Source organism: Cucumis melo, chromosome 5, assembly GCF_025177605.1.
Source record: "Cucumis melo cultivar AY chromosome 5, USDA_Cmelo_AY_1.0, whole genome shotgun sequence".
Taxonomy (NCBI): domain Eukaryota; kingdom Viridiplantae; phylum Streptophyta; class Magnoliopsida; order Cucurbitales; family Cucurbitaceae; genus Cucumis; species Cucumis melo.
Window position 1 is genome coordinate 26,263,683 of NC_066861.1, and position 23,690 is coordinate 26,287,372.

Here is a 23,690-nt window from a genome sequence, read left to right on the forward strand (position 1 = left end):
TTCTGGATGGGTTTGCAAAAAGGCCCTCAAAGTTTTCCATTTATTACACCTACAACCATTAATATTTTATGATTTCTCTAAAACACCCCTAGATCTCTGTCCTCTCTTTTTTTTTTTTTTTTTTTTTCGTTTTTATATTTATTATTTGTTGATTTTAAAAAGAACAAATAATTATTAAATTGACAAAAATGTATTTTGCTTTTTATTAAATTAGTGGTGTGAGTATCAACATATTAATAGAAAAATATTAATTCCTTACATGTAAAGGGAAGGCCCCATTTATTATTTGATATGACATTTTTTTCATTGGCCTATTTATATCATATTTTATAAATATATGTGTCATGCTTCATTATTGCTTTTTATTTCACCATCTATTTTGAATATCTAACTTTTTCATCCAGAATATATGTTTCATTGATAGTAAGATGTATAAAAACAATATTGTATAACTAATTTCACCATATCATTTCTCATTTCAAATATAACAATTTGATTTTTCGTGCCTAAATTAATATATATATATATAAAGACATGCATTATGTTAATTTTAGAAAAACTCCCCACTTTGTCATTTATTTTTAAATATATTACTTATTCTCTTATTTTTATCCATTTTAATTTACATTAATTTTAGGGATGGATGCAAAAATAGCAAAAAAAAAAAATGATAATAAGACGTATATCCTTGCATTCTAACAAATCTAATACATAAAGAAGTGCTAGAAGCTGTTTTTTCTAAATTTTTTTATTATCTAATGCAATTTCTCTTAATTTTATATAGAAAATTCATTTACATTATTTTTTTTTTTGGTTTTTTTAATATTGAATAATCAAAATTGAAATTTTAGTATAACTATATATATATATATATATTATTTTATTTTATTTTACAACGATCGGAGTTTGGAGAACTAAACTTTTCACTCTGATAATAAAAGATCATATCAATTACATTGAGTTGAATAAATATCTACTTTAAAACTAATGGAAAGTAAATTATCTATTATATAATTTAAATGAGTTTATTTTATTATTATTATTATTTAATGAAACATATAGTAATAGTTTGTTTCATTGAATTGTTAATCAGAGAACGACCATTTTATTTTAATTATAAACTAAAAGTTGTTTGATAGATAAAAATGATTTAAAGAAATCTTATTTAAAGAAAAAAAAAGGTAAGAATGGCAAAAGCATTAAGACGTGATTGCCTCGACATGGAAATATTAGAAAGTCATACATCATATAGGTATCAAAAGACCATAAGTATGGGTATCCCTAGGATACGTTAATATATATAGCATCTATTAAATTATTATAAAGTAGAGTATTCTAAGCTATCGTTTCTCGAAAATTGTAGATTCCCATCAAATAATAATCTAAAGAGTATTATTAAAATACTTTGCAAAAGATTAAAGATGATGTTGCAACTTTTAAAACAACAAAAATACTCTTTAAACCAATAGAAAGTTACAGTATTTCTTGAAGTTTAGAAAATGCTTATAAACGCACATATTAAAAAAAAAAAAAAACAAATTTTCTCTCACTTTCGATACACATCTATCATAGTTTATCGAAATATATATCTATCACTGTTCATCAACGTTTTGATATATTTGTAAAAAAGTTGTTCCATTTTACCGTATATTTAAAAACAATCCTATTATTATTGTCTTTTTTAAAAAGTAAATTATTATTATTATTATTATTATTATGTACTATAATGCAAAAAAAAACACACAATGCATTATATAGGTGTGCAACCTAATCATTGCCAAACATATATAAAGCAAATCTACACTAAAATCAAATACACAAACTAACCATAATCAATTATCATACTAATCAAAACCAATACTTATCTAAATCAAATCAATCGGTTAATTTTCAATTTCACTTCATGAAAAAAAAATATATATATCGAAAACACCATTTAGTACGAATTAAATAATTAAATCGACACATTCAATTGATGGTTTTTTTGGATTGATTATAAAAATATTTATATTCAAACTCTTTTCATACCGAAAAAATTTTATTTAAAATAAACCATATAATTGTTTAAAAAATTACTCTTACCAGTTACCATACGTTTCAATTTTTTTCAAAATCCACCTATTCTTAAAACTAAACACTTGAAAAGTTACACTAAACACGTGAGAGATCAAACCTCGTCTACCTATAATATAAAGAATCATGTCGATTATCACTAAGCGAGTACTTCAAAGAATGAAAAAGTTTTAAACCCTAGTTCGATCTAGGGGTTAATATAGTGAAAATGTAGGGTGACCAAATGAATGAAAAAAAAAATAAAATTGGAGAATTAAGGAGTGGGGTAGCACATAGGATTCTAAGGTTAGAGTAAAAAGGGAGATTCGCCGAAGCTAAGGCTCGGAATCCGAACCTAAAGACACAAATTTCAATCAATAATCAAATGATGAAACCCATCTATTGTTTGATTAAATTAGTGAGATTAATCAGAATATGGAATTAATGTAATCTCAAAATTGCATCTAAGTTACCATAATTCATTTTTAATCATTTTATTTATTTGCTCTCTTCCCAATAAAAGAAGAATATTGGCACCCAAACAACCCTCCAATACTTTCCCCTTTTTATGGGTTACAAATCCAAAAAAAAACCAAAAGATATATATTTGGATTAGCCTATATACATCACAAACAAATAATACTCTTCCATCTTACCTTATATTTTCAAATTATTCTTTTTAATGTAAATAAAAATTGGAAACTAAAATCATCACTATCTCAATTAAAAATTTGGACGGTCACGATCGCCATCTCAATTAAAAATTTGGAGGGTCACGATCATCTATCTTTAGCATAAAGTACAGTGATTCAATATATTTGTATGTTAGTTGAATTGCTTTTTAAACGATGTTATTTTTATAGTTTAACCATTTGAAATATGTAAGGTAAATTATATAAAGTATCCTAAGGTTTTGATGGTGACGTTATATTATTCGTTATATTAATAATCTATTTTTAGTATTTTTTTAAAAAAAATATATATTTCATTTCATTTTAGTTTTTTCTATGATGCATAATTTACCAACTTAATTAAGATACATGTCATTTAAAAGTTAAATATTTAAAAATAACAAAGAGAGATTTGCATTTATGATTGATTTTATACTATTAAGGTTGCAACTAAACTTGGGGGCATTAAATCTACCTACATTTTGAGCTATATACTCATATTAAATTTGAATATAAATGGTACAACATAAAGGGTATATACTAATTGTAGGTTGAGTAAATTCGTTAGATTAGCCTAAAAATTTGGTTGATTAACTAATCTATTTAGAACACTCGAACACGGTTTCCAACTCAATCCAGTCGAATTTTAAGTTTAAGTGTGGTGTGTGTATATATTCGCATTGTGATTGACTTTGACAAACGTATTTGATTCCAAATCAAAATTTTGTCAATTAAAAAGAATACAGTGATATATAAAATCTGTATGTGACTACCATTTCGACTTTTATTTTTAAATATATAAATATTAAGGAAACCCATATTATAAATATTGTCAAATTAAATAATTTAATAGTTAAACTTATACTAATCACGAGTTTAGTCTCTGAATGTTTAAATTCGAAAACTTTCAAGTATTTAATGTTTTGATTTTTGTATTTAATAAATTTTAATTTTGTATATAAATATTTAAGAATTAAGTGAACTTCTAAATGTAAATTTCAATTTTAAAATTAATAGTTGTCCAAAATTTTAATTTATGTATTTTTATATCTATAAATTTTTAAATATATCAAAATTTAGAATATAAAATTATACCTTGAAAAAATGGAATAAATGTAAATTTAAAAGTTTATAGGGGAAATATTTAATTTAAAGTAACTTAATTGTTAAAATAAAAATTCAAAATTATCATTTTTTTTTTGTGGAAATTTAAAATTATAGTATTAATAAACTGTGGTTATCATATAGATTGGATTCCGATCTTCGAATATAATTAAATAACCAAAGAAAAAAACATTTTAAAAAAAGCAACTAGGTTGTAAAATATTATTTAATTTCAAAATATGATAAAAAAAAAAAAAAGAATATAGGGTCAAATGTAATACATGTGAATTGATCATATCTTTAAAATTTACTTAAAATTCATAATCAAACCAAAGTAATTCCATTTGTCTACATTAATTATAATACATTAATATATAATGAAATATTCCAAAGTCAAACATCACCTCCTACATGAATTATTTTCACTTTAAAAGATTATTCGGATGGAAGGAAGGTAATTAAGATCACTGGAAATAAGAGTACTGGAAAGCGTGAATGATAATGAAGCGAAAATGATATTATGAAGGATGAAAACAATAAAAAAGAAGAAGATCAAATTAAAAACGGTTTGTAACAAATAAGGAGCTTTGTAATGTAAATCGAGTTTGGATTGCTCAATTTGAATATGAATTTTGGATTACATTATGATACAAATAATTCATCCCATTACAAGCTACTAAACAACTTCTAAATTTGTCGACGTTGAAGAAGAGAGTATATACTCAAATACTCAAAAAGATTGATATGAAAATCTTGACAAAAATAAAAATAAAAAATAAAAAATCGATATTATTATAAATAGTATGATAAATATGTGTCGAATAGATGTATATCTTTGGTATCTATTGCCAAGTGACAGTTTATAATTATTTCATTTGTAATCCACTTTTCTCAATATGACACACCATTAGTGTTCATCATTTGCCACCACCACCACTTACGTGTAATGTTGCCTATAAACAGATGTTTTTAGTGAGTTTGTAAGTGATATATATTGGCTAAAATTTCAAATAAATTGGAGTTAGCGCAGATATTTTATTTTCTTTAATTTTCTTAATTTACTTATAAGGATATTTTAAAAATAGCAGAATATTAAAACTTACAAAATATAACAAAATTCATATTTGAAAATGGTTATATTTTACAAATAATTTCATTTTTTTTTCTATTCCTAACAAATTTTCTTTCTTATTTATATTATATATTATTTTGTTTATTATAATATTATATTTTTTCGATCTCCCTTTCGTAACAGAAAATTTTGAGAAAATTGGGAGCTTAAGGTAGAAAGAAAGAAAGGAAAAGAATTAGGGAAGTTTCCCTTTATTTTTCTATTGGTTGTTAAATTAAATATTACAAAATACGTCTTTTAATTCTTTGAACTTTCAAGCATATTTTTATTTTAGTTTTTAACTTACACTTCATGTCAGAGTTGTCGTATTTTAATTATCATTTTTAGAGTTAATACTTTGTATAGCAATACTTTAAATAATTAGAATTATAATAAAATCTATCAACTATCAGAGTTTATTTACTTAGACTATACACCGTATTACTATATTTACAACTATCATCTTTTAATCTATAACTTTATATAAGAAAATATTTTTAAAAAATGAACTAAAAAAGACGAATGAGTAGTTTTCTTTAGTTAATAAATCTCTATATACAAAATAAAATGTTTATAAAAATATTCAGATAATTAACTTTTTACTAATTAAGATATATACATTAAAAAGCTAGAAATTCGCAGCATAATGCATCCTTCCTTTTAATTATTATATTATTATTTATCGTTTAATTTATTTATGATAAATTAAATAATTAAATTACATAACCATTAGTTAAAAAGTTTGTTTGAATTTAAAGAAATCCCGATCCCCACAAAATTAAACAAAATATATATATATATATATATAATGACTCAAGTAATATTTCATCATTGTTATGAATTTTCCTCTGGTTAATCTAAACTGACCCTATAAAAGATGTGAGGTGTCACCTTTTCGTCTCCATCCTGAAAAACAAAATTCCCCATCTCCCACCTTTGAGTTTGAAGAGAACGACAATCCTACAATTTTCCTAGAGTAAGAGTAAGAATTGTAAAAAGAAATATTGTTATAAAAAAAAAAAACAATGTTAATGAAGATGGAAAGTACTTGAAACCAGATATCAGAGCTTCCTCTGCAATATTTTTCTGGAAATCCATCAGTACCACCACCACCATCTCTACACTACAGCAAGGAGGACAATCACTATGACAAGTTTTCTTTTCCAAGAAGGAAAAAAAATCATAACAGAGACTCACCATCTGACCACTTTACATCATCAACAAGTTAACAAAAAAAAAAAAAAAAAGGATTAAGCATTTCCTCCAATGATCAGCAAATCACTGACCAATTCATCAACTAAAGAAGTTAATATCCCTCTCTCAATCAAAACTCCCTCTTCAGATGCTTCTTGTTCAAAGTTTAGCCATTTCCCATGTTGGGTACTCATATCCTTGTCCACAAGTTCATCTACCATCCATTCTTCCATACATTTCCAACTCTCTATCTCTTTCCATAATTCATCTCCCAGACAATCATTTTCAAACAGTTTTGTCCATGGAACCCATGTTTCGGAACTTCCAACTACTACTTGTTTGAGCTTTAGTTCCAGACATTCATTGACACAGTCGAACAGAACCTTCCGTTCAAGCTTGAAATGTTCTGGTTCATCACTGTTCTTGATGTTTTCATCAGTCTCTAGATTGTTGTAGAGACTAGAAGCAATCACCGTCGGGGTAACACCTAATGTGAAGTTTTCAAATGCTAGCTCGGCTTTGGTTAGAACATCTCTCACATACTGCAGTTCCCAATCATCTGATCTATAGATGTTGTAGTTTATTGGAGTTGTCATTGTAGGCGACAGAGTTCCATACTTGTCTCCCTCGTCAATGCTTGACGCGGAGTCAAATATTGGTGTCTCGCCAAGAATTCTTGGGTAGAGATTTGTTGGGTCTAACTTGATTTTATCACCATGTTGAACTGAAGACAACCCAGAAAAAAAGGGTCAATACCAGCAGATTTTCACAAACTTGGGCAGTATTCCTTTTTTTTCTTTTCCCTACTCATATTCACTAACTTTGCAATGTTTCTTCTTTTCAAGAAATAATACAAGGAAACTCTAAAAATATAGCTGATGATTTTATGCCATTAAATGCACAGGAGGTTCAAAATTATGTTTTGACCAAAATGAACCAAATGTAAGAAGGAATAGCCATATCTTGGTAGCGACTTTCAATAATTGTTCCTATATTCCCTTCAGTTTGATGCAAATTTCTAATATCTTTTCAAGAAGTTGTGTTAATAAAAAATAATACTAAATAAATCTAGAAATGAACTTCAATTTCCATTTAAATTGCATGCGAAACTCATTATGCAGTTTGCTAATAGTTGGACATTGTGTTTTGTGGGCTGGTTTTGTTGTGTGCCTGTATATTCTCTCTTTTTTATCAATTCTTAATTTTTTATAGCTAGCTACAGTCCATTCTTGTACCTAGGATCTTGTTTTTCTCAACGTAAGTTGTTGCTTTTATCCCAAATTAAAAATTGCAGTTTTCATGAGAAATTTTGCAGTGAAATTTGTTTCTGATTCGGAGGATGTACTACACGACTCAATTTTCCGGGAGAGAAAGAGAGAGATTTACCATGGATACTATTTCCATCATCCGGGGAAAATTCATACTCAACTGAAGATCCACTCATGGTAACTGTTTCAGTGTTGTTGCTATCTTCGGGTTCTTTCATTTCTTTTACTCCCTGGAACTGGAAGAGTTTAGTATATAGAAAGAGGTGTCGAGGAACAATTGATAATTCACAACTCAAATGACCATAACTCAATTTTCAGTACCTGCTGCCATTTATCGGCTATCAGTTTGTTGCTATCATTTGACAAGTGTTCACAATCATGGGCGCTATCCGAATATCTGCAGCTTACGTCATTCTCTTTTTTAGAACATTCTGAAGTGGAAAAAACGTCTTGTGAATTGGACTCGGAACAAGCAAAAATGCCTTCTCTGGCCATGTATGATTGAGAGGACTCAACCCTACATGTTAATTCCTGAAGTTTTCGCTCCAACAGAACACTTAAAGCATCGCCATTTAAGACGTTTAAATTGGGTGAAATTGATGGTAGATTCTGCAAATAATTGTTCTCACTACACGAGTCAAAGACCAAACTGTGGTTAATTTTCACATCCTCCTCTGAGTGAGGTTCAGATATAGACTTCTTCAGAGGGGATGTGAACGTAAAAGAAACAATGTCCATTCCCAGCTTCCTGTTTTCATCACCGTTTGTTGAACCATCAACAGCAATATTATATTTGACAGATCTCTCACTGTCGTGGATCAAAGCATTGGATACAGAAGTCCCTTCACTGCTAACATCCTGACTGACAGATCTTTTCTTCCGTGAGGCAGCATTTTTCTTGGAAGATGCAAAATCTTTTTTAGCATCTGTTTCTCTTGTGCGTGTGATTTTCGATTCAACTTCCGAGTTTGTACCAACCTTATTTACATTTCTCCTAGAACCTAGGTGAGAATTAGAAGACTGAGTCCTTTTGACAGGCTGATTCAAGACTGGAGGTTTTGTAGGCAATTTTTCTTTGTTCGGTACAGAATTCTGCTTTTGATTGTTTTGTGCAAGAACATTGTTATTCCTCTTCATGGTTCTCTTCTGCACAGTTTTCTGAATGCCAGGCTGGCTCTTGAAAAGTTGGCTTGATTTTACTTCAGTATGTTCTTTCCTATCCATTGAACTCCTGTCAGTACAAGAAGTAGAGTCCCCTCTATTCTGAAGATTGCCCCTAGTTTGAACTGATAGGGAAACTGGTTTTCCTTTATCTTTTGAAGTGTTGGTATTACTTCTATCACCTCCAGTAGATTCTGTCCTCGACACTAAAAGATGTTCTGATCCACTATAATTCCGTTCACTAGCCGCCTTCCCTTTTCTATACTTGCCAATATAATTTTCTGTTGATTTTTCAATCCCTGATGACTTGCGTGCAGTTTCCAATTTCTCTTTCAAATCCCGTATTCTCAACGGCATTGATGAATTGGTAATTGGTGTCATTTTACTCTTCACAGTTTTCCTTGGACTTGCCTCAATTATCTTGGTAGCTGCCTCCATTAAGTACCCTGTGTTCATCGTTGGAGTAAACCCAGGGCTCTTGATAGGAGATAACAACTTATGATGAGTTATAGGTATAGATTTAGCAGACTTGGGAGGCAATACTTCAGTTTGAAATCTCTCAATCGGACTCTTCGGTACTTTTTGCGCCCTAAAGTCTAAGAGATTCCCAGAAAACCTCTCCAGTTTGTTAGGCATATCTATATATTCCATAGAATGACTGTTCCATAACCCATTACTGTTATCATGATGAGATGATGCCCTGACAGAGTGGGATTCTAAGAACGGGGTAGAACAAGGCTCAGGTACACTAGACGGCAATGAATCTAACCCCATAAGTCTAGCAACTACACTGGGGACTCGGCCCCCACATTTTTCTTCACTGGTTTTGGTCAAAGAAAAATCCCAATCACCATTTAATTTATAGCTAGAACTTGCTCCATCTTCGCTTGCCTCTAACTGCAGATAGGGAATCATCCAATAAAGACGGTAATGAAAATGAAAGCAGAAGAAAAAACGCATCTTGGTGGCAGTTCTCACCTGAAAGAGCCGTGACTTTGACAAATTATCGACATTTTCTTTTCCTTGCTTCAGTCCTTTTTTGGCAAAACAAAAGGATCAAAAAATGAAATAAACAAAGCAAAGAGTCTCTTCAACACTCATTTGATTCATTCCACTATAAGGATAAAACAAGCAAAGAACCTTGAAATAACATAAGCCAAAAAATATTATGTACCAGATAACTCATTGCTGCTTGAGAACAACCTCTTCCTAGATTTTCCATTCCAATCAAATAAGTTAAGAAAGCCTCCTTTCGAGCGTTTCTTCTCAACCTCCATCTTCTAATCAGCAAAAGGCCTGGACAACAGCCATTATTTTCACAACAGGGAAAACAAAAACAGAATCCATAACCATAAATTTCTCAGGATTTATCTCACACATTATCCCAACAGCATAATCAAAGAACATAGGAGATTGAACCGATACTTAACTATTTAAACAGTAAGAAGTGTGAAGAATAAGAAGAAGAGAGAACAAGCAACAACTATAAACATACACATTTCTTGTTCCAGTCCAATGAGCCTTCTACACAACCCTAATCTTACAACAAGAGATGTAAAGCTAGGGAAATCTAAATCATCCTCCAATAAAAAAAACATTTAGCTTCATAATAAAGCAACCCAAATTGGCCAAAGTAAAAACAAATGAAAAAACACCACTAAAGACCAACAGTTCATCAAAATGTGTCATCGCCGTTCTAAGACAAATTTCACCAAAAACCCACAATCTACTAAAGCCACATTCTCCAAACCCAAATTGTATAATCCTCAATCCATGAAAAAAATCACCAATCCGTTACTCTTTCAAATTACAAACAGAACCAAAAACTCAAGTCATTGCAATGGAAACAAAACACATACCTCTCAGCAAACAGATCCCATTTCAAAACCGCAAGTTTGCCACCAAAAAACGGGCAGAAGTGATGAAAGAAAGCATGAAACACAGATCTAAGAAAAAGGGTACAAAAATTGAGCAAAAGGGTGTGGTTTAGGAAAGAAAAAAAAAAAAAAGGTGAAACTGAAGATCGGCAGTAGTGAAGCAGTGGAGACGAAAGAGAAAGCAAAAGACAGGTTGGAAGATGGAGCATTTAAAAATGGCAGAATGAGAGAGAGAGAGAGAGAGAGAGAGAGAAGAGAGAGGAAGCTTAAAAAACGGTGTTTGAGGTGGAAAAATTTAAGGAATTGAAGGCTCCTCCTCCTTCCCCTGTGCTTTTTTTTTTCCTTTCTCTCTGTGCCCTCTCTGAAGTTCTCACTTGAATGCTAATCCTTCTCTCTCTACTGCCATGTGAGAAGCAAGAAGGTTTTGTGCTTTGGCCCATATTGCTTTCCACACCAAAGGGACTAACCAAACTTCTACATGGGTCCCACCTTAGTAAAAAAACACACACACACAATTTTAAATTTTAAAACTAATATATTTTGAATTTTTTTTGTGCAACATACATGTTTATTGAATTTTTACTCTTTATATTCTCAAATGCAACTTTTGTCACTTTAATTTCTTTTTAATTTATTGTTAGGTTTTTCTAATAAAATTTTGTTTATTGACTTTTATATATATATATATATATATATGGTATTTATATATTATATTTTTTTAATAAAATTATTAGTATTTTATCTGTGAAGTCGAGCTCCACGGAAAGAATGGGGTTGCACTTAATCTAGCAACCTACTATCTTGAGGATCGTTACTGGATAAGCTAACATCACTGGATTTACATATAATCACAAACAAGTGTTAAAGGGAGGGTATTATAAATAGTATTGTCAACCAACTCAAAGAAAAAGTAGTACGTAATATCTCAATGAAAACCATGAGATTAGTTTAACACAATTCAACTAACTTAGGATCAAGATATGTCCGGCTAGGCATTGTACTAGCGAGAGAAACTTTCAAATAAACACACCCTAGAAAATGAGATCATACCAAGAGAGTGAGTCAACATCCAAGCTTGCAAGAGATCCACATGGATGAGTGCATGTGAGATTTCCAACGTACCATTTTTATTTACAATTTTGAAAAGAAAAAAGAAACATTAAAGGACTAAATACTTAAAATTATTAAAAAAAATGAATGATGAGTGTAACATTTTGTAGTATAGATTGGGGCCGAGGAAATTTGAACATGGATCCCTTGTCTTTTTCCTTATGTACGTGCAACTGTCAGATGAGCTAAACTCTGGTTGATGACGATGTGACTTTTATATTAAGATAATTAAGTTATCGATTCATCATATTATTTTAATTCATAAATAACTAAGAAATATTGTTAATTTATTTCATATATCTTTTATGCCAACATTTAAAACCAACACGTTTATCAAATAAACCTAAAAAACTAATTTTTTTTTCTTCCGAAACTCAAATCTCTTACATCCCCTCTTCGACTCCTCCACTATTTACCTTTTTCTTTTTCTTAACTAGAATCTTGAAGCAAAATCTAATAACGTTGAGTAGAATAAAACAGCATCACAAGTAGCATCTTAGTATTAACATCAATAACAATTTAAAATAAACTAAAAATAAAATAAAACAGATACAACTCATATACGAAATTATAAATAAATATTCTCACAATAAACCAATCCGAAAAGAAATACATTACAGAATCACAAAATATCCTAAACTTGATAGACGAAAAAATTGCATGAATTCAAACTCTTAACAAAGAACCAAAAAACTATTTTGAAAGTGTAATAATACTCTAAATCTCTCCCTATGTGATAAGTCCATTTTTGAACACATCAAATCTTGACCGTTGGTTTCTATATTGATGATGAAGAAGAGAAGCTTAGGGAATGAATTACTTTACCAATTTGTTTAAATTATTGTCTCTTTCATTCTTTCTCTTTCCTTTGGTTACATATAATAAACATTTCAAATTTCAAAACATAAATCAAATAAGGTTTCTTATTGGTTGATGGAAATTTTGGGATGATCAAACAATTTTATATTTTTGGATAATTGAAGTTCTCAACTTTTCACCAAAAACAACAATAATTGGTTTTTGATGTTATATTTATTGCTTAAATTATAATTTTTAAAAATAATTTAAAATATTTATAAAATATAACAAAATTTCAGATTCTATCGATATATATAACTTATTTTTCATTAATACTTTTAATAAACTAAATTTTAAATTCTATCACCTTTGGGTAGACTTTCGTCACAAATTCATCGATAAAAATTCAAAATACGAAATTATGGTTTTCTTTTAGTACAATGATAATCCAATCTTTAAATCGATAGCCAAGATACGTTTAATTTATATGTTTCAAAATTTAATAATAACAACATTATTTCTTAAAAAAAATGTGTACTTACTAATTTTAAAAGCAGAAACAAATCTATTTAGAGTAATAACTTGTAAGTTCAATTAGGTAACAAAAAGAGAAATTAATATATTTATTGTTGGCTTCAATTATTTGAGAATAGTTTTTCTTTCCTATTTGGTACAATAATTTTAAGAGAATGGTTGAGAAAATATGAACAAAATTATTCATAAAGCCACAAATAATTTAAACTGGTGAAATTAGATGCTCTATAAATTAAATTTGGTGAGAGATTTCAATTGACCTTTTTTTTTTCTCATTGTTCAAAAGGGAGAAAAAACAAAATTTTACATAACATTTAAACTTCGGTTTTGGGTACAAGTTTTATTTCTGATTTTAAAAAATTCAATTATGAACTTTCAAGTTCGAACTTCTTAGACTCTAAGTAACACAACGAGTTTTTAAACTCATAGGCGAAATGTCTCGAGACAAAAAAGCATATAAATTCGACTCATCTTTTACCATAATATGTTCATAAGAACATTCAAAGTCATGAAGCTAAAATTCAAGATATTATAGAAATTGGAAGTTTCAATAAATCCAAAGAAAAAAAGATTAATGAGTTAGAGTCCCTTAAATTATTGGTAATAGTAATCACTAGGAGCATCTAATCATTTAAACTATACCAAACAAATAATCAAACAAACCAAATAAAATATGATACAAGTAACGTCGAAAATAAAAGATTTATGTACATCATCGACAAATTTAGTATAGGTCTCCCCTCAACTTCATGCTCTTGAAATAATACTAATACTAGTAGCTAGCCCATAGTCATCCAATCCTCTCTAAACCCATATTCAAGTCACATTCTTTATTTCTGGATATGTCACTTATTCACATGAGTCTAAGCATCACGAGCAAAGCCATCCTAACACGAAAGGCACCATCCCATCCAAAATATACCATAGATAGGAGGTATAGAAATAGGTTAGAATACCAAAGAAAGGATCAAAACCTAAAAGATACTTTGCTAAAAATGTAGTAAAAGGGCTGAAGAAATTTAGAAGAGATTACCATCAAGTATGAGAGAGAAACTTGGACTCCTCATTTTCCTTCTTGAAATGTGTAGTCATTAGCTCTTGCAACTATAAATATTTGTTCCAAAGTCAAACACTAATGCCAACAAATAAATAAATTGAATGAGATAATGAGTAAACTATTATTCCTAGATATAGAGTTTCACCATCCACTTATTGATGTAAATACGTAAACGATTGATGAAATACAGTCATTTCGGTATAATAATTTCTTTTGCTTTCGTCTGTTTGATGTTGGTTTATTGTAAACGTTGTATTTTCAAAAAGTTAATGTCAGTTTCGGGTGATACAAAATCGAACCGACTATCATCTCTAATATCGATTCATAAGTTTGGTTCCTTTATTTTTCATCATGTGATTTCTTACGATGTAGTCATAAGAACGGACTTCTTTTAAAAACAAATACATTAAAAGGCTTGTTCGAGAAGACCATCTAATTCTCCGGAAAGGATTAATTTAAACCCTCTAATTGTTTCTGCTAGGCCAACGTATTTACTCGAAGAACCGGTAAATACTTCTGCTACGAAAAAAGGTTGTGATAAGAAACGCTCAATTTTTCGTGCTCGTGCTACGGTTAAGCGATCCTCTTCGGATAATTCGTCCAACCCAAGGATAGCTATAATGTCCTCCAGTTCTTTGTAATGTTGTAAGGTTTGTTTAACTCTTTGCGCAGTTTAACTAATTAGCTATTTTATAAATACATTGACGATAAAGAATAAAAGTTACTAAAAAATACAAGAATCAAAATGAACCAACAATATTTTCAAACCATCAAGTAACTTATTTTGGTCGAACATTTAAAAGAATCCAATCAATTAGTAGTACAATGATTAGTAATTGCAAAATATCCAATCTTCCTTTTATAGGTTGTATTTAATTACGCTAAAACACTTTAAATTGTATTTAATTATGGAATCTAAGATCATAGATTTTATTTCTAATAATAATAATAATCCAATACAAATTTGAGATGAAAAAATAAAAAATAGATTCTTGACAAACAAATAGAGTCGGTAGAGCCAATGATTGGCCTCTTGCCAAAACTAACATGCAATTTGGTACCACTTCAATTTTAAAAGGATTATATTATACGTCCATTCCCATCCACCCCTATGGTCCAGACTAATTTACGTCTCATTTCATAATCTCACCAAATAATCTCTCTGATCCTATAATATTTTAACATAAAAATATAATTATTAAGTAGTTATTTACCCTAATTCAATTAGTAAAATTCAAAGTATTTTATTATTTTTTATTTTTATTTTCAAGCTAAATTATGATGGTAGTTCACAACCTTTCATATACGATATATATATATATATATATATTGATATTATTTGAGTTACTATAATTTTTTACTTCTTTTTGCTATTACTTATATATTGAATATTATTGAGGGGTCCATTGATTCAATAAGTTATGACTAGAAATAACAATTTGAATCGAACACGCGACCTAAATAAATTCATATGAAATCATATTATGTTTTGTCAATTCTCTTATACATTAATGTATAAAACTAGTGCATACGAGATCAATTAAAATGTTATCCAACATTTAAATAATTATGCTCATTTGTACAAATGGTATGACTATCTTTTTACGTTACTAATAGAGATTTATATATATATATATATATATATATATATATATATATATATATATATATATATATATATATATATATAGAATAGGTGCAATTAATTCATTCAAATTTTGATTTAAAATGAAAAGATGTTTAGTTATCATTATTATAATAATACAAAAATATATTCCCTTTTTATATTAAAAGAATCAAACGTGTTGAGTACTCTAAAATTTCAAGTTGGAACTTATGAAGATAAATATGCAGACACTTTACAGTCACGTTTTGGTTCAATTAATTTCTTTAGTAGATGAATTTTTGTCCAAATAAAACTAAAATGGACTAATTTAGAAAGCACAGAAAAAGAAAGACTACATGAATTTAAGAAACGAAAAAAATTTATATGTACATACTTACTAGTCGATGTGTGCAAAAGCTAGTACAAATATTTGCGCATATCCAAAATAATCATACGTACGTATAAACGTAAACATAAACATAAAATAAGAAATAAGAAAATCAACGCCCTATGCTTCTTATGTCTTCTAGAAATTGAGGTGCCTTAAAAATCTAAGTTCTTAATCTTGTATGAACTAAAATTTTCAAAAATTAAAGATATACAAACAAAAAAAAAACAAACCATCAACAGGCTAAATTGTTTTTCATTTTATTTTATCATAAAAACAAAAACAAAAACAAAACAAAAAAATGTGGTTAACTATTTTCCAGAGACTATTTCTCTAATCGGTTCCAAACAGTATTATCTCAAAAGAAAAAATCTCTAGCCTTTAGAAATGAAGTCTGATATTTTTCCAAAAAGTAAATCACAGGACTTTATTGTCCCAATTGGCCTATTTTTTAGAACCAAAATTTGATATTCTTCAAAAGGTTACGAAGCACCATGATCGACCACCAAGAAAAGATTGTATCTTGGTTTGCTCGTTACGAAGTAGCTCAAGTTAAAGCTTCTTCATGGTGTTCTCTCTCCACATTGTTTGCAGATTATTCTATTCAAGACATTTGGCATTACTCTTTTACCAGCTCAAATTTAGTTTTGCTTCTCGTTTGTTCAAAGTTTTATTTTATTTGGTATCTACATTTGTATTTTGATTAGTCTCTTTTCATTATTTCAACAAAAGATCTCGTTTTCGTTAAAAAAAAAAAAGTATAAACTACCCATTATTGTTATTGGGAATCAACTCATTGCTCGCTTTACTAAAAAGGGACAATGGAGCAAAAGAATAATGTGTATTGAGTTTCACTCACAACTAGACAGTATTTGCAAAGAAAGACTTGTAGTAACCGTATGAAAATGTGCTGAGGCAAGGGAACTGAATAAACAAGTACGAACCCTTGACTACTCTAAATAATAAGGATTAAGTGAGGGGAAATTTTTTTTTATTATCTCAAATACAAATCATAATGCCAGTGATAGAGCAAATGTGATCAAAATAATGGATTTAGCAGAATACCTGGATTGTGAAGCGGACAGGCAAGTTTGTAGTCAAGAAGAATCAATTTCCAGCCTGCACTAAAAGGCACCTTGACCCAATAACATAGGTCTGAAATGTTGTCCCATGATTTAAGGTGAGATGGTCTTCAGTTTGCAATCGCCTTTAACGGCTAATAATGTCATATGCTTATCAGGAAGACTTCTTAAGACAGTTATCACATGGATTAGAGCCATATTTGCATGCTTTTCGATCAAATGACTCTCCAAAATGCTGAAGCAACATTTGTCTCCGACATTCATCCTGTGAAATTTTGCCACAAATTCAGGAAGATGAGTTTGCATCAACAAATCAAGGTTTTAAAATACTAAAGCTAATGGGGCAGGAATTGTCATGGTGATGAATTAAGGATGATAATGGAAAAGCATTTGTTGGATGGTGAAATGGAGTTACTAACCTTGAGTTCACAGAACTGTTGCATTTTCTTTCCTTGTGACATTGACATCTTAAAACTTTCACTTTTAAATCCTTGAGCATTGCGTAACATGCATACCACTCGGCTGAAATCCTTTTTTTGGTACAAGACAATACATGAAGCAGGGTAACCATCCCTTCCAGCTCTTCCTGATTCCTGATAATAGCTTTCAATTGATTTTGACATTGTATTGTGAATAACAAACCGCTGGACAAATACATGAAGAAATGAAAGGGTGATGAATAATGTAATAATGACCAAATGAATACATATAGCAAGTAATAGAACATGCTTAAGCATAAAAATGAGAGTTGGATCTAAGATAAGCCTATAGGAAAAGTTTTACAGCAATTGAGGGCAGCTACAAATTCATAAAGCAATGATTAATTTGAAGGGTGGTGGATACGAAAGAGGCAGATTTTGGACCATAGCCTTACTTGTAGGCATCAAGCATCGTGAAAGAAATCGGCCAAGTTTCCAAAGCTACCATTTAGACCACTTTCAAGTCGACTTTTCAGAAGAGATTAACACCAAAAAAGAAACAAATTCCTAACTTTCAGGACAAAAAGAAAGCTGTGGTATTTAATCCAATAATTTGTAGGAGTGCTATAGAAAGAGACAGAGACAGAGAGAAGTTCATTGACACAGTACCTATATCCAAGGAAGTCATTGTAATTCATTCATTCATGCAATGTCAAAACCAAACTCTAAAATTCGTATTACGATGGTGACAAATAAAATGAACTTACAACATCTGGCTTGTCTATCCCCATGCCAAAGGCAATTGTAGCACAAACAATCTGGATATCCCCCACATGCCATTTCTTCTGTACCAAAACTCTTTGTCGAGCAGCTAAACCAGCATGATAATATGCTGCCTTGATTTTAAATTTTTTATTTAGAGATTCTGATACTTCTACACATTCACTTTTTGAAAGACAATACACAATTCCACACTGGTTCTTGAAACGTTCCAGTATGAACTGTCCAAGCTGCACCAGAGGCTCTTTTGTCTTACACACTACTTCGTACTTCAGGTTAGGCCTGTCAAAACTTCTTTCAAGGATGAGTGCGTGAGGGATTCTTAAAGCTTTTAGTACATCCTGCAGCATATAGATTGAAATGAGAAAATACAATTCCAAGCAAAACAGAAAATGTCAGGTCTAAGGCATCCCTTGTTACCTCGCGAACTGAGTGTGTTGCTGTTGCAGTCAGGGCCATCACTGGAACATCAGGGAAATTTTGCTTAAGACATCCTAGATTTCGATAATCTGGGCGAAAGTCATGTCCCCACTGGCTGCATCATTGGAAAAACAGAAAGCAGTTTATGGCATAATTATCATATCAAGGTAAGACTAACCTGATTTATCTATCCCACCACATTTAGCTTTTTACTAAAATTCTAAACCCATTTAAGAAGTTCTCTCCCATTTATCTGCTAATTATCTACTCCAGTTTCACACAACACAACCTCCAACAATTTGATATAATACTTCAGAAGACATGTACAATTAGCAAAAACCTACTATACAGATTATCATGCTTCCTCGTGTAAACAGATTACTGATGATCTTAAAATTGGAACACTAAGACCTCATTTGGTAATCATTTCACCTTTTGTTTTTGATTTTTGAAAATTCAGTTTATTTCCTCTTTATGTCTTACAATGATCTGCATATTTCTTAAATACAATGGTTGAATTTTTAGCCAACTTCTAAAAACAAAAACAACTTTTAAAAAGCATTCTCTTTAGTTTTCAAATTTTCACTTGGTTTTTTAAACCGTTAGTAGAATGTTGACACAAAGGAAGAAAGTTAGAGGTGGAAGTAATGTCTGTAAGCTTAATTTCTAAAAACAAAATGGCTACAGAGTGGGGTCTAAATAACCAATTAGATTGATGTATGTGTTAGTTCTTCGTTGATACTGGTGCTTCTTCAAAAATGGATGGAGTGCAGCTTTGGGAAGGAAACAGCCCCAAGAAAGTGAAATTTTTCTTATTGTCCCTAGCTCACAGTATTCTCAACACTGTGGATAGAATCCAAAGACGACACCAAAGATGATAATGCTAGCTTTTTTGAGTTTCTCTATAGTTTGTGGTTTAAGGAGAAAGCTAGGACTTTGAAGTGCAGTGCGAATAGAATAGTCAGTTGTTCTTTGATAAGTCCTCTTCAAATGATCTTCTTTAATCTTCTTTTTTTTCTTTAAAGTGTACAGTTAACAGCCTCTACGTCTAGTGCTTTACGCTATTCTTTTTGTTATACACAATGTCATCTCATTAATTTAGATTGACAATCTTCCTTTCTCAAAACTTTGATTTAGCCTCAGCGACCTCTCATCCTTAAGGCCTTTAGGCTGTGTTCTCCTCTTTCAATTGATTATAATTTGACAATTTGTCTTGTGTCCTACATTAAAAAGACCAATAATAAATAAATAAAAGTTGATGGAGTGCCCATTGCTTAAATTAGGGTATCATCTATATTCCAAGACTTACAAGCAATCTAATTCATCAAAAAGTTAACAAATTAAACAAAGAGCATGCCATACCTTACACAGTGTGCTTCATCAACAACAAAACCCGCAAGTTGTTTCTGTCATTACATTTTAAACTTGAAATTATTTGTAAGAGAATATTTTGGAAATCTTACGTTGGAAATAAATATTTCTTCAGATTAATTTAGCAAGTTCTGACAGGTCACCTTCATATGCATGAATCTAAGAATCTCCAAAAATGAGTGAGTCGCTATTCTCTCAGGAGTCACATACAAGAGCTTGCATGAAGGTTTATCTTTCCTACAAATGAGAAAAGAAAACGCAAATTGAAAATATGCACAAGGAGTGTCTGAAGCTTTCCACATATAATTACTTAAAGCACGGCAACATGTTTTCTCAAAGAGGCTTGACCCTAAAAACTCCGGAAACAATAAAAAAGTATCCAAGTAGAGTAGTATGCATATAATTCTCCCTGAGATAAGAAATGGCTTTCTGAATACTATACATCATATACATTATAGAAATGTGGACATAAATTTACTAAATTTAAAACACTACCAAAGATCATGCCTTGAGAAAGAAGTAAACCTTGCCTCAATTCTTGTAGGACAACAGCTGCTTGAGAAGAAGTTTGTTGAGAATTTAAGAATGTCGATGGAATTCCAAACTTGAGGTTTAATGTGATTATCTGATCTTGAATTAGGGAAAGGAGGGGAGATATGACAACAGTAACACCTGGTTGAACTGTTGCAGGCAGCTGTACAGAGAGAATTAAATGTAAAAATATGAAACGGGTGGAAAAAGCGGAAGGCCATGCATATGATCAACAAAAAAACGTTCAAAACTCCTCTTCAGTTTTCAAAACTCACATAAAATTTTTAAAAAAAAAATTAAAAATGTCTATAAGAATTTAATAATATACTTAAAGCAAAAAATGACTGGATAATGCACTCAAGATGGATGACATTAGTCTACAACATTCCACACCACAGGCATAGATGCCTTGGATAATTCAGGAAGCAAAGTAGCAGCCAGATGATTTAAGGGATCGTGGTAGCCAAAATTTGTAACATTTATTATAGATATATGTTAAATCTCATAGACTATTCTGTTACTCTATCTTTTGAGATAGAGCTTCCTCGATGAAAGGATTTTCAAAAAATAAGATAGGTAAAAGTCATCAGGAATAAAGAAATCCTAACAACTTAAACCCTAGCATGCCTTCATATACATAAAAAGAGAAAGTGAATGAACTATAAACTTAAATAAAGGCATGACGATAAAGAGTAACCGATATGACTGGTTATGAATGCCTCCGCCTCAGCTGTACTGTAATTCACACATTTGGTTAACCATCTATTTCTATGCTTGATCTTTAAAGTTGTGTAGGAAAGTAAGAGAAAAATGACCTGGTAACATAAGCTTTTGCCTCCTCCAGTTGGCATTAGTATAAAACAATCTTGCTTTGATGCAGCTGCTTTACAAGCCTCGTGTTGCAGAGGTCGGAATGCCTTGTTTCCAAAAATAACAACATTTGCTAATTCAAAATCATCCAAAGTTTGTAACTCTTCATAAGTAAGAGTCTTGCGTCCAGCCCCCGATGTTCTAGAGTACTGTCTTTCGCTTGGACTTGAATAAATTGAACCCCAAGTAGTGCTGTTTTTGCTAGCCTTCAACATAACTTATTAAATCAGTATTTCAAATAAGCTAAAAGTTTCACTGTCACCAAGGACCAAATAAGTTAAAATGTCTTCATACATTACTTGCCTTGATCTAAAATAAAATAGCCAAAAATATTGTGTTTAGGCCTGCATTTACCTACTTCAGAGTACTATGTTAAAGCAACTAGAGTAAAAAGTTTTGACCATTTACTTTCATATTTAAAATGTTATAAATTTTCATGAAATTATAACGAAAATCAGTCATCGGTGTGACAACTGAAGACGCTTACCCTTGAAGTGAGTATAGAAGTAGCCTGATCGGAACAATAAGAGGTGGTAGAATCAAGATTTCTCTTCTTTGAAGCGTTGAAGTCTACATCTTCATCACTATCGCTGGAAGAGTCGAGATTAACCAAATTTGGATTTTCCTCAGCTTCAGATGAATCCTCTATTATATTGATTGGGCATTCTCTGTTATGAACATTTTGAACTCCATCTTTTTCCTGGACACTTTCATCCAGAATCATATCCAAAGCTCCACAAGCTTCTGACTCCATTGCCTGTAAATCATCCCATTCCTCATTGTCCGGAGCGGACTCTGCCAGAGCAGCCAAAAAATCATCTCCACAATGCTCAACAGAGACAAATTCTCTCCCATCGTCACCTGATAAAGGAAGCGCATACATAAACAAATAACTGACAGTGCCAACTTTTTACTTGAATAGCTCAACTATTAGAGTTGAAATTGTTGGGTTTTAGAAGTGCAGTTATTCCGCATCGAAGAAGTACAAGGAAGTCAAGGGATCCAACTATAAAAGGAGTCCATGCCTTCGGTTTCAAATCATCCAAATTAGAAACACTTTACGTTTAGATGTGCTAACTTTAGTTAAAGTCTCTTTTGTATTTTCTAGTTTGAGAGTGAGATTAAAGTGTGTGGGTAGTATAAAAGCTTTGAGAGTGTGCTTTTGTAATTTGATCGGGAGAAATAATTATTTTGTGTGATTGTAATAATCTTTCACATAGTGAATTTTTTCTGGTCTGTGATTTTTTCTCCAATTTGAAGTTTTCACATTAATTCTTGTGTTCCTAGTTTTTGTTGCTTTGTTTTAATTTCTCTGATATTTTTCAGTTTATTCTTGCAGTAGAAGTGGAAGGTTTTCCCCAAGAAGGTGTACTATTACTGGTCAATCTAAATCTAATAACATTATCCAACCCGTTAACCCATCAGATTACCTTCAACGTATACCATGCAAGCAAAATTTAAAACTAATTCAATTGCTTCAACAGGAATTCTATGATCCATCGAACATAATAATGGCTAAATACATTAAATGTCATGTCGATATAACCACATTCTCACTCAAACTATCCATCAATTCCTGTGACATGCATTCGGTGTGAAAAAAAAAACTGAACGAATACGAAGAATTACATTTCCTTTACTCAATCCATAAGTTAAAAAGGGAGCTAGTTTAAGATGTTTCCAAATACATATTCCTGCAGTACAGTCTCAGAATCAAGGAAATATAGATTAAACGATGTTCCATTCCTTTGTCCTCGTTCCAGTAAGAAAAATAGTTATAGAGATGAAACTGAAAGTGCAATTTTAGGGTTCGGAAATGGGGTGGAGATGGAAGAAATTACCATATAGGTTGATTATGCGGTCCAAGCAAGCCTCAGCCGATTCTTCATCAAAACCGAGTTCCGCTGCCAAGCTTAACAACCGAGCTCTCTCCAAGTCCAAGTCGTGTCCGCCCATCTTGCTGAGTTCTGTGGAAGCTTCTTCCTCCCGCGCAATTTGGATTTAAAGCGTGTTCTTTTCTTTTTGGAACACTTTTTCGAATGGGATACTTAGAAAATGTAATCATTATATTTAAAATATTTAAGTATATAGCGAAATTGTAAATATAACAAAATTCGTCAAAATCTATCTATGATAGGAGTCTATCATTCATACACCATGTAGCAAATGATAGTCTATCGTTGATAAACCATAAGAGAGTTTATCAACGATAGAAGTCTATCATGATAGACTTTGCTATATTTGCGATTCTTTTAAAATATTGTTACATACTTAATAATTATTCTA

At 30.8% G+C, this 23,690-nt stretch overlaps 2 protein-coding genes across 5 annotated transcripts; both read right to left on the reverse strand.

Moving 5' to 3' along the window:
- Window positions 1–5,927: 5,927 nt before the first annotated feature.
- LOC103494396 (uncharacterized) lies at window positions 5,928–10,879 on the reverse strand. Of its 2 annotated transcripts, none has more exons than XM_008455535.3 (6): window positions 10,421–10,879; window positions 9,736–9,857; window positions 9,540–9,595; window positions 7,722–9,458; window positions 7,519–7,636; window positions 5,928–6,856 (listed from the first exon to the last, which is right to left on the reverse strand). In XM_008455535.3, exons 2-6 carry the CDS (start codon window positions 9,836–9,838, stop codon window positions 6,189–6,191), a joined length of 2,682 nt encoding a protein of 893 aa, XP_008453757.2. In that variant the 5' UTR covers window positions 9,839–9,857; window positions 10,421–10,879; the 3' UTR covers window positions 5,928–6,188. The 2 variants fall into 2 exon arrangements, with proteins under 2 accessions (XP_008453757.2, XP_008453767.2); XM_008455545.3 differs by having other exon boundaries at window positions 7,519–7,630; window positions 10,421–10,878.
- Window positions 10,880–13,442: 2,563 nt separating this feature from the next.
- LOC103494405 (ATP-dependent DNA helicase Q-like 1) lies at window positions 13,443–23,436 on the reverse strand. 3 transcript variants are annotated; one of them, XR_007820970.1, is made up of 12 exons: window positions 23,246–23,434; window positions 21,892–22,265; window positions 21,350–21,610; window positions 20,529–20,697; window positions 20,147–20,235; window positions 19,995–20,038; window positions 18,633–18,747; window positions 18,200–18,553; window positions 17,433–17,657; window positions 16,997–17,278; window positions 13,914–13,984; window positions 13,443–13,767 (listed from the first exon to the last, which is right to left on the reverse strand). XR_007820970.1 is itself a non-coding variant. In XM_051084674.1 (10 exons), the coding sequence occupies exons 1-10, from the start codon at window positions 23,358–23,360 to the stop codon at window positions 17,168–17,170; spliced, it is 1,806 nt and encodes a 601-aa protein (XP_050940631.1). In that variant the 5' UTR covers window positions 23,361–23,436; the 3' UTR covers window positions 16,763–17,167. The 3 variants fall into 3 exon arrangements, 2 of the variants coding, with proteins under 2 accessions (XP_050940631.1, XP_050940630.1); XM_051084674.1 differs by lacking the exons at window positions 13,443–13,767; window positions 13,914–13,984 and having other exon boundaries at window positions 16,763–17,278; window positions 17,433–17,606; window positions 23,246–23,436; XM_051084673.1 differs by lacking the exons at window positions 13,443–13,767; window positions 13,914–13,984 and having other exon boundaries at window positions 16,763–17,278.
- Between the last annotated feature and the right edge of the window lie 254 nt (window positions 23,437–23,690).